The 12,553-nt window shown below is 47.9% G+C and overlaps 1 protein-coding gene across 6 annotated transcripts in view; it reads right to left on the bottom strand.

Moving 5' to 3' along the window:
- pacsin3 (protein kinase C and casein kinase substrate in neurons 3) overlaps positions 1–12,553 on the bottom strand; it is a 217,487-nt gene that overhangs the window by 26,225 nt on the left and 178,709 nt on the right. For all 6 annotated transcript variants that reach the window (XM_059975382.1, XM_059975377.1, XM_059975378.1 and 3 more), the window contains one exon: positions 2,676–2,803. In XM_059975382.1, the coding sequence (XP_059831365.1) occupies positions 2,676–2,803 (128 nt within the window). The remainder of the gene's footprint in view (positions 1–2,675; positions 2,804–12,553) is intronic.

Here is a 12,553-nt window from a genome sequence, read left to right as displayed (position 1 = left end):
TGTGTACAGAATACACTAGAGATTTGTCTTCTCTAGATAGCCAGAAATACAGAAAACCACAGTAGTTGAAAGAAAGACATCAATCACCCCCCCACGTGAAAAGAAAAAGACACCAAGATATGCAAACCCCATCCCCCCACACAAAAGCTAACAGATCACTCAGCCTGCCAATTGCCAAAAGTAATGAATGAGCACAAAGAACATTGAACTGAAAGATAACAAAATGAATGACAGAACAATCCACAATTCAGTAACATCCCCAAGAGCATTGGGATCCAGCGGCCCCTCCCAGGGGAAGTGGCTCCAACCCAGCCCAGGACCGTTCACTCTCCTCCACATTTGCTCAATGTTTCAGTTGTCCTTGTCACTTTAATCGGTGAGAAACGTAGTCGATTGTGGCCCCACGTGTCACCTCTGAGCTTCTCCTTGGGGTAGCTCGTTCTTGCATTTCTCTGCTGGAGTTTTCTCGTGGACACTCGATCAAACTACAGACTGTAACACACAGGCTCCAACAGTTTCAAAAACAAAGATAAAAATAATAAGTAGAAGATGTAGAAAAGCTGTAATAATTTACTAACTGGAAGATGTCGTCCATGGAATCACTATTTATGGTGCCATCTTGACCGGATGTTCCACTTTAAAAACCCTCCTGCACAGGTTCCACAGTCAATGTTGGGTACAGCAGATAATCAACATTCTACTGTCTTCTTTTGATTGGTCGTAAAGGAACATAATCAGTGCAGATACTGGACTGTCTTCATACAATGCTATCGATGATTGCATCCTCCAAATCTTCATTATCATTCAAGATGATTGTTGATACCAAATTCTTCATAGTCCCTAACTTGTTGAAGTAGTGAAATTGTTTCATTTTCACTCCTGGCTCTTTCTGGCATCTCCATGCCTAGATGCTGGAAACCATGGCATTCAAAACAGCTCTGAGTTGTCATACTACCCATTTCTTACCAACTGTCAGTGACAAAAACCACTGCTTTTTGAACACAAACAAATGACACTATTTAAAAACTGTTCATTCTAACTACAGTGTAGTGTTTAACATTCATGTGTGCACGTGACTGACCCTAGTTAGAAATTGTTAAGAGTCTCTTGTCCCAACTAATTGGCATAGTGACCCAAATAAATGAATGAAATCCAGACTATTTTCTCAATTAGTTTTTGTTCTTTAAGAGTTGTCCCAAATAAGTGGCTGCCCCAATTAACCAATGACCCAATTAATCAGAATCCACTGTAGGATTCTACTTGTGTCTAAATGAATTTGCACATTCAACTCAGTGGGTGTGACCCGCTCTTGACGTTCCTACCAAGTGAAATGTATCCGCTCAGCACCTCGTGCATCGGGCTGCTTCTCCACTGTCTCTGCCCTTGTGAAGTGGATTACCGGTCGCTACATTTCTGACTCTGCAGACTTTGGAACGTCCGGCGGAGCAGGTATAGCCTATGAAACCGTCACGAGGACACCACTCTCTGCTCACTATTGACAAGCCCAGCCTCTGACCCTGCGGTGCTGGGCCCATCAATGCAAAATACTTTTCTAAAACTGCACATTTACGCTTAAATCCCAGAAACCCAACTAATCCCAAACCAAAGAACCCAGTTTTCCTTTGTCAGTTCTCAGTCACTGTTCCACACTTTTCCAAGCAGCCGTTAACCCTTCTTCAAACCACATCTGTAGGGTTTTGTTTCACAGCCTACAGCTGTGCTTGTGAAAACAGTACCCTTCTCCCTAAGTAAAGGAAAACACTGGTAACTCTCTGTTCCTCGGAGAACAATCACGTGGGGCCAGACTTTCCACGAGAGAGAGACACACACAAACAGGCAGGGAGAAGCAAAGAGGAAGAAAAAAATGGTGAGGGGCATGCAAGGGGCTGGATGGCAGGGGGAAGGGGGAAAAGTGGAAACAGTGCAAATCTCCTCATTGTTATAAAGTGAAACTCTCCTACCCCACCTTTCCCCAATCACACCCCCTCCCTGCTCTGTGCCAGGACTGGGACCTGCACACAGGGATGATGTAGAACAAGGTCTCTTCTCTCACTAACTGTTGAACCCCAGACTCTCATCATGGACCCCGGAACCGTGGCGGAGTGGGGGAATGGGGTGTAGGGGGGAGTACTAGAGTGGTGACACTGCTACCATCTGACCCCATGCTCACCATTACCTCCTCTTTCCTGACACTTGCGACAGGGCACGTTGCTTGTTGTCACTGTTACCACTGCAGTCGACACGTGGAAATGCACCTGTGTGTGCCCCAAGGGGTAAACGGTGTGAGGCAGGGATCAGAGAACAAGCCAAGGTACCAAGTGGGAACAAACAAGTCTGATCTTCGGGGGAAAACCAAGGTGGTGTAGATCACAATAAATTCTACTCGAACTCAACCCCCCCACACCGAATTCCTTTGCCCTTATGAATGCTGCTTGACCCACTGAACTCCTCCAGACTGGATTGGATTGCAGCAAGTGTGTGTGACTGTGATCACCCAGAGTCGAAGAGCACCTGAGGAAACCCCTCACATCAGCAGCAGCTCCCGGGACAGGAGAACATTTCCCGGGGCGGATACCCACCAGGACACACAGACTGCCCTTCCACCCTCAAGCCGCGGATGGGCGAGGCAGCGAAACAGACGGGAAGGGTGTGGAGCAGTTGCTGGAGCTCCGTACCTGCCCTGAGGAGAGGGGTGTGACACAGAGTCAGTGGACGTCAAGACGTTGGTGAGAGTCACTTCCTCTGTGATCTGACTACACTTCTCCTTACGATGAATAGCTCGGTTGGCCTCCGGGAACCACTCCTGTCAGAGACAGAAAACAAATCAAAGTGCACCAAGGGCAGGAATCACAACTTTAGCACAATGAATATTATACTTGCAACAACAAAGGAGGCCACTTGGCCCATTGGGTCTATGCTAGTCCCCAAGGAAGCAATCCCATTGGTCCCATTTCTCCTCTCTCAATTCTCTCACACATGGCATCAGCTGCCCTTTAACTCTTGTTGTCATTAATTATACTTTGGGGCAATTTAGAGAAATTTGGGGTGTGGGAGGAAACCAGACTGCCCACAGTCAATCATCGGTGAATAGAGTTCCTGAGCAACTGCTCTGTCCCAAACAGCAAAAAGACTGCAGAGAGCTGGAAACACAACTCAGCCCATCAGGAAAACCATCTCACTGTCTCACGAATGCAGCCAGTTAATCAAGGAACCCTCCTACCCTAGTTGTTCTCTCTTCTCCCTGTTCCATCAGGCAGAGGACACAAAAGCTCAACAACAGCTTCTATCCTGCTTTGCTAAGACTCTTGAACAGAGTTCTTTTACGATAAGCTCCTGATCTCTCAGCCTACCTTGTCAAGCCCTTTGTCTGTCTGTGTGACATTTTCCCTGTAACAACTTTACTCTGCCTTGTTATCGCTTTCTCTTTCTACGACCTTGAGCTATTTGTTTTTCATGCCGTCTACACACATTATTCCAAAACACAATGTTAGTCACTGCACCTCAGATCATGTGGCAATAATGCACCAATTAACCTGCAGCTGCAAAAATGCAGCGGGACCTGCCATACCAGTGCGCTGCCTGAAGCGTGTTCGACTATTGAAGAGGCAACTTTCTCCAGACTGAGCTGTCTGGAACAGCAGCTCCATACAGCATACACACACTGGGAATGCTGGAGGAGCTCAGCAGGACAGGCAGCACCTACTGAAAAGAGCACAGTTGGCATTGCGGGCCAAAACACTTTGGCAGGACAGGAGAAAAAAAGATGAGGAGCAGATTTGAAAGGTGGAGGGAGAGGAGAGAGAAACACCAGGTGATAGGTGGAGGGGGAGGGATGAAGCAAAGAGTTGGGAAATTGATTGGTGAAAGAGACAGAAGGCCATGGAAGAAAGAAAAACAGGCAGGAGGAGCGCCAGAGGGAGGCAATAAGTGGGCAAGGAGAAAACATGAGAGAGGTATAAGGGAGTGGAAATGACAAAAAGGAGGGGGGGGGGAGAGGCATTATTGGAAGTTTGAGAAATCAATGTTCATGCTATCAGGTGGGATGCTACCTGTCCTGATGAAGGGTCTAGGCCCGAAACGTCGACAGTGCTTCTTCCTATAGATGCGGCCTGGCCTGCTGTGTTCCACCAGCATTTTGTGTGAGTTGCCAGAATACAGGGTGTTGTTCCTCCAACTTCACACAGCACTGATTGTATTTCCAGTGCAGCTGCTTGGAAGTACGTAGACTTGTGGAACGTAACTCCAGTACAGTGTAATTTCAGAGGTCCAGTCTTTTTTTCTTGGAGTGCAAGAGATTGAGCAGTGACCTTACAGAGGTCTACAATATCATGAGGGGAAAGGATCAGGGGAGCCGAGCGGGGAGAGGCTCAGAGGGTGCGGTCCAGGAAGGGACATGGATAAGGAAAGGTTCAGAGGGACACGGACAGGGAAGGTTTAGAGGGCTACGGACAGTTACACAGATAGGAAAGGTTAAGAGGGATACGGAGAGGTACACGGATAAGGAAGGTTTAGAGGGATACGGACAGGTACACGGATAAGGAAGGTTGAGAGGGATATGGACAGGTACATGGATAAGGAAGGTTCAGAGGGATACGGACAGGTACACGGATAAGGAAGGCTTAGAGGGATACGGACAGGTACACGGATAAGGAAGGTTTAGAGGGATACGGACAGGTACATGGACAGGGAAGGTTTAGAGCGATACGGACAGGTACACGGATAAGGAAGGTTTAGAGGGATACGGACAGGTAAACGGATAAGGAAGGATTACAGGGATACGGACAGGTACACGTACAGGGAAGGTTTAGAGGGATACGGACAGGTACGCGGACAGGTAAACGGATAAGGAAGGATTACAGGGATACGGACAGGTACACGTACAGGGAAGGTTTAGAGGGATACGGACAGGGAACTTTTAGAGGGATACGGACAGGTACACGGATACGGAAGGTTGAGAGGGATACGGACAGGGAAGGTTTAGAGGGATACGGACAGGGAACTTTTAGAGGGATACGGACAGGTACACAGATACGGAAGGTTTAGAGGGATACGGTCAGGTACACGGACAGGGAAGGTTTAGAGGGATACGGACAGGAAAGGATTAGAGGGTTACGGACAGGTACATGGATAAGAAACGTTTAGAGGGATACGGACAGGTACACGGATAAGGAATGTTTTTAGAGGGATATGGAGAGGTACACGGATAAGGAAGGTTAAGAGGGATACGGACAGGAACACGGATCAGGAAGGTTTAGAGGGATACGGACAGGTACACGGACAGGGAAGGTTTAGAGGGATAAGGACAGGAACACGTATAAGGAAGGATTAGAGGGATATGGACAGGTACATGGATAAGGAAGGTTTAGAGGGATACGGACAGGGAAGGATTAGAGGGTTACGGACAGGTACATGGATAAGAAACGTTTAGAGGGATACGGACAGGTACACGGATAAGAAAGGTTTAGTGGGATACGGACAGGTACACAGATAAGGAAGGTTTAGAGGCCTACGGACAGATACACGGACAGAGAAGGTTTAGAGGGATATGGACAGGGACACGGATAGGAGAGGTTTAGAGGGATATGGACAGGTACACGGACAGGGAAGGTTTAGAGGGATACGGACAGGTACACAGATAAGGAACGTTTACAGGGATACGGACAGATACACGGACAGGGAAGGTTTAGAGGGATATGGACAGGTAAACGGATAAGGAAGGATTACAGGGATACGGACAGGAACATGGATAAGGAATGTTTAGAGGGATACGGACAGGGAAGGTTTAGAGGGATAAGGACAGGTACACGGATAAGGAAGGCTTAGAGGGATACAGACAGGTACACGGATAAGGAAGGCTTAGAGGGATACGGACAGGTACACGGGTAAGGAAGGTTTAGAGGGATATGGACAGGTACACGGATAAGGAAGGCTTAGAGGGATACGGACAGGTACACAGATAAGGAAGGTTTAGAGGGAACCGGACAGGTATACGGACAGGGAAGGTTTAGAGGGATATGGACAGGTATACGGACAGGGAAGGTTTAGAGGGATATGGACAGGTACACGGATCAGGAAGGTTTAGAGGGATACGGACAGGTACACGGATAAGGAAGGCTTAGAGGGATACGGACAGGTACACGGACAGGGAAGGTTTAGAGGGATACGGACAGGTACACAGATAAGGAAGGTTTAGAGGGAACCTGACAGGTACACGGATAAGGAAGGTTTAGAGGGATACGGACAGGTACACGGATAAGGAAGGCTTAGAGGGATACGGACAGGTACACAGATAAGGAAGGTTTAGAGGGAACCTGACAGGTACACGGATAAGGAAGGTTTAGAGGGATACGGACAGGTACACGGATAAGGAAGGCTTAGAGGGATACGGACAGGTACACGGACAGGTAAACGGATAAGGAAGGATTACAGGGTTACGGACAGGAACACGGATAAGGAATGTTTAGAGGGATACGGACAGGTACACGTACAGGGAAGGATTAGAGGGATACGGACAGGGAACTTTTAGAGGGATACGGACAGGTACACGGATACGGAAGGTTTAGAGGGATACGGACAGGTACACGGACAGGGAAGGTTTAGAGGGATACGGACAGGAAAGGATTAGAGGGTTACGGACAGGTACATGGATAAGGAACGTTTAGAGGGATATGGACAGGTACATGGATAAGGAAGGTTTAGAGGGATACGGACAGGTACACAGATACGGAAGGTTTAGAGGGATACGGACAGGTACACGGACAGGGAAGGTTTAGAGGGATACGGACAGGAAAGGATTAGAGGGTTACGGACAGGTACATGGATAAGAAACGTTTAGAGGGATACGGACAGGTACACGGATAAGGAATGTTTTTAGAGGGATATGGAGAGGTACACGGATAAGGAAGGTTAAGAGGGATACGGACAGGAACACGGATCAGGAAGGTTTAGAGGGATACGGACAGGTACACGGACAGGGAAGGTTTAGAGGGATAAGGACAGGAACACGTATAAGGAAGGATTAGAGGGATATGGACAGGTACATGGATAAGGAAGGTTTAGAGGGATACGGACAGGGAAGGATTAGAGGGTTACGGACAGGTACATGGATAAGAAACGTTTAGAGGGATACGGACAGGTACACGGATAAGAAAGGTTTAGTGGGATACGGACAGGTACACAGATAAGGAAGGTTTAGAGGCCTACGGACAGATACACGGACAGAGAAGGTTTAGAGGGATATGGACAGGGACACGGATAGGAGAGGTTTAGAGGGATATGGACAGGTACACGGACAGGGAAGGTTTAGAGGGATACGGACAGGTACACAGATAAGGAACGTTTACAGGGATACGGACAGATACACAGACAGGGAAGGTTTAGAGGGATATGGACAGGTAAACGGATAAGGAAGGATTACAGGGATATGGACAGGAACATGGATAAGGAATGTTTAGAGGGATACGGACAGGGAAGGTTTAGAGGGATAAGGACAGGTACACGGATAAGGAAGGCTTAGAGGGATACAGACAGGTACACGGATAAGGAAGGCTTAGAGGGATACGGACAGGTACACGGGTAAGGAAGGTTTAGAGGGATACGGACAGGGAAGGTTTAGAGGGATACGGACAGGGACACGGGTAAGGAAGGCTTAGAGGGATACGGACAGGTACACGGACAGGTAAACGGATAAGGAAGGATTACAGGGATACGGACAGGAACACGGATAAGGAATGTTTAGAGGGATACGGACAGGTACACGTACAGGGAAGGGTTAGAGGGATACGGACAGGGAACTTTTAGAGGGATACGGACAGGTACACGGATATGGAAGGTTTAGAGGGATACGGACAGGTACACGGACAGGGAAGGTTTAGAGGGATACGGACAGGTACACGGGTAAGGAAGGTTTAGAGGGATACGGACAGGTACACGGACAGGTAAACGGATTAGGAAGGATTACACGGATACGGACAGGAACACGGATAAGGAATGTTTAGAGGGATACGGACAGGTACACGGATAAAGAAAGTTTAGAGGGATACGGACAGGTACACTGATTAGAGAGGTTTAGAGGGATACGGACAGGTACATGGATAGGAAAGGTTTAGAGGGATACGGACAGGTACACGGATAGGGAAGGTTTAGAGGGATACGGACAGGTACACGGATAAGGAAGGTTGAGGGATACGGACAGGAAAGGTTTAGAGGGATACGGACAGGTACACGGATAAGGAAGGTTTAGAGGGATACGGACAGGTACACGGATAAAGAAAGTTTAGAGGGATATGGACAGGGAAGATTCAGAGGGATACGGACAGGTACACGGATAAGGAAGGTTTAGAGGGATACGGACAGGTACACGGATAGGAAAGGTTTAGAGGGATACGGACAGGTACACGGACAGGGAAGGTTTAGAGGGATACGGACAGGTACACTGATAAGGAAGGCTTAGAGGGATACGGACAGGTACACGGATAAGGAAGGTTTAGAGGGATACAGACAGGTACACGGACAGGGAAGGTTTAGAGTGATACGGACAGGTTCACGGATAAGGAAGGTTGAGGGATACGGACAGGAAAGGTTTAGAGGGATACGGACAGGTACACGGATAAGGAAGGTTTAGAGGGATTCGGACAGGTACACGGATAAAGAAAGTTTAGAGGGGTATGGACAGGGAAGATTCAGAGGGATACGGACAGGTACACGGATAAGGAAGGTTTAGAGGGATACGGACAGGTACACGGATAGGAAAGGTTTAGAGGGATACAGACAGGTACACGGACAGGGAAGGTTTAGAGGGATACGGACAGGTACACGGATAAGGAAGGCTTAGAGGGATACGGACAGGTACACGGATAAGGAAGGTTTAGAGGGATACAGACAGGTACACGGACAGGGAAGGTTTAGAGGGATACGGACAGGTACACGGGTAAGGAAGGTTTAGAGGGATACGGACAGGTACACGGATAAGGAAGGTTTAGAGGGATACGGACAGGTACACGGATAAAGAAAGTTTAGAGGGATATCGACAGGGAAGATTCAGAGGGATACGGACAGGTACACGGATAAGGAAGGTTTAGAGGGATACGGACAGGTACACGGATAGGAAAGGTTTAGAGGGATACGGACAGGTACACGGACAGGGAAGGTTTAGAGGGATACGGACAGGTACACGGATAAGGAAGGCTTAGAGGGATACGGACAGGTACACGGATAAGGAAGGTTTAGAGGGATACAGACAGGTACACGGACAGGGAAGGTTTAGAGGGATATGGACAGGTACACGGGTAAGGAAGGTTTAGAGGGATACGGACAGGTACACGGACAGGTAAACGGATTAGGAAGGATTACAGGGATACGGACAGGAACACGGATAAGGAATGTTTAGAGGGATACGGACAGGTACACGGATAAGGAAGGTTTAGAGGGATACGGACAGGTACACGGATAAGGAAAGTTTAGAGGGATATGGACAGGGAAGATTCAGAGGGATACAGACAGGTACACGGATAAGGAAGGTTTAGAGTGATACGGACAGGTACACGGATAGGAAAGGTTTAGAGGGATACGGACAGGTACACGGACAGGGAAGGTTTAGAGGGATACGGACAGGTACACGGATAAGGAAGGCTTAGAGGGATACGGACAGGTACACGGATAAGGAAGGTTTAGAGGGATACAGACAGGTACACGGACAGGGAAGGTTTAGAGTGATACGGACAGGTACACGGATAAGGAAGGTTGAGGGATACGGACAGGAAAGGTTTAGAGGGATACGGACAGGTACACGGATAAGGAAGGTTTAGAGGGATACTGACAGGTACACGGATAAAGAAAGTTTAGAGGGGTATGGACAGGGAAGATTCAGAGGGATACGGACAGGTACACGGATAGGAAAGGTTTAGAGGGATACGGACAGGTACACGGACAGGGAAGGTTTAGAGGGATACGGACAGGTACACGGATAAGGAAGGTTTAGAGGGATACGGACAGGTACACGGACAGGGAAGGTTTAGAGGGATATGGACAGGTACACGGATAAAGAAGGTTTAGAGGGATACGGACAGGTACACGGGTAAGGAAGGCTTAGAGGGATACGGACAGGTACACGGATAAGGAAGGTTTAGAGGGATACGGACAGGTACACGAATAGGAAAGGTTTAGAGAGATACGGACAGGTACACGGACAGGTAAACGGATTAGGAAGGATTACAGGGATACGGACAGGAACACGGATAAGGAATGTTTAGAGGGATACGGACAGGTACACGGATAAGGAAGGTTTAGAGGGATACGGACAGGTACACGGATAAGGAAAGTTTAGAGGGATATGGACAGGGAAGATTCAGAGGGATACGGACAGGTACACGGGTAAGGAAGGCTTAGAGGGATACGGACAGGTACACGGATAAGGAAGGTTTAGAGGGATACGGACAGGTACACGAATGGGAAAGGTTTAGAGAGATACGGACAGGTACACGAACAGGGAAGGTTTAGAGGGATACGGACAGGTACACGGATAAGGAAGGTTTAGAGCAAGGGTCGGCAACGTTTACCACTGAAAGAGCCAATATGGACCCATTTCCCACTGAAAAGAAAACACTGGGAGCCACAAAACCCGTTTGACATTTAAAATGAAATAACACTGCATGCAACGTTTTTTTTGCCTTTATGCTATGTATAAACAAACTATAATGTGTTGCATTTATGAAATTGATGAACTCCTACAGAGAAAACAAAATTACATTTCTGCATGCAACAAAAACATTTTGAACTCCGAAAAAAAGACGTTGGGTTGAAGGTTACTCCATAGGTAGCCTACCTTGGATCGAAGAATTAAAAGAAACCGCGCACTGGCGGGTTTCAGGCATTGGCAGTGGTGATGTGTATTAATAGCGATAAAAAACACGTTGTAGCGGTGTAGCTCTACACGCAGCGCTAAAATAAAGACACTGCAGTCAAAGCTATCGTTATTCAAACTAAACAGCCTTGCTTTAAAGCCTCCCTCAACCAGTCACAGTGGGCGCGGATGCTCCAAAAGACACGTACTCACAAACTCCCGTAGGCTATTTCCCTTAGCCGGAACGGTGGCTAATTGTGAGCCGGTTCGGATGTGCCAGGAAATGGGGTCTCCACAACGTTTTTAGATTGTACAAGATCACCATAATCTTCAAATTTCGAATTACATTTCAAAAACTAACAAACCACGGGGAGCCGCAGCACAGAGATCAAAGAGCCGCATGCGGCTCCGGAGCCGCGGGTTGCCGACCCTTGGTTTAGAGGGATACGGACAGGTACACGGAGAAGGAATGTTTAGAGGGATACGGACAGGTACACAGATAAGGAAGGTTTAGAGGGATACGGACAGGTACACGGATAAGGAAGGTTTAGAGGGATACGGACAGGTACACGGACAGGGAAGGTTTAGAGAGATACGGACAGGTACATGGATAAGGAAGGTTTAGAGGGATACGGACAGGTACACGGATAAGGAAGGTTTAGAGGGATACGGACAGGTACACGGACAGGGAAGGTTTAGAGGGATACGGACAGGTACACTGATAGGAGAGGTTTAGAGGGATACGGACAGGTACATGGATAGGAAAGGTTTAGAGGGATACGGACAGGTACACGGATAAGGAAGGCTTAGAGGGATACGGACAGGTACACGGATAAGGAATGTTTAGAGGGATACGGACAGGTACACGGATAAGGAAAGTTTAGAGGGATATGGACAGGGAAGATTCAGAGGGATACGGACAGGTACACGGATAAGGAAGGTTTAGAGTGATATGGACAGGTACACGGATAGGAAAGGTTTAGAGGGATACGGACAGGTACACGGACAGGGAAGGTTTAGAGGGATACGGACAGGTCCACGGATAAGGAAGGCTTAGAGGGTTACGGACAGGTACACGGATAAGGAAGGTTTAGAGGGATACGGACAGGTACACGGATAAGGAAGGTTTAGAGGGATATGGACAGGTACAAGGATAAGGAAGGTTTAGAGGCCTACGGACAGATACACGGACAGGGAAGGTTTAGAGGGATACGGACAGGTACACTGATAGGAGAGGTTTAGAGGGATACGGACAGGTACATGGATAGGAAAGGTTTAGAGGGATACGGACAGGTACACGGATAAGGAAGGTTTAGAGGGATACGGACAGGTACACGAATGGGAAAGGTTTAGAGAGATACGGACAGGTACACGAACAGGGAAGGTTTAGAGGGATACGGACAGGTACACTGATAGGAGAGGTTTAGAGGGATACGGACAGGTACATGGATAGGAAAGGTTTAGAGGGATACGGACAGGTACACGGATAGGGAAGGTTTAGAGGGATACGGACAGGTACACGGATAAGGAAGGTTGAGGGATACGGACAGGAAAGGTTTAGAAGGATACGGACAGGTACACGGATAAGGAATGTTTAGAGGGATACGGACCGGTACACGGATAAGGAAAGTTTAGAGGGATATGGACAGGGAAGATTCAGAGGGATACGGACAGGTACACGGATAAGGAAGGTTTAGAGTGATACGGACAGGT

This window comes from Hypanus sabinus, chromosome 7, assembly GCF_030144855.1.
Source record: "Hypanus sabinus isolate sHypSab1 chromosome 7, sHypSab1.hap1, whole genome shotgun sequence".
NCBI classification, from domain to species: domain Eukaryota; kingdom Metazoa; phylum Chordata; class Chondrichthyes; order Myliobatiformes; family Dasyatidae; genus Hypanus; species Hypanus sabinus.
The sequence above is the reverse complement of the archived record's forward strand: the minus strand, read 5'-3'. Positions and strand labels throughout refer to the sequence as shown.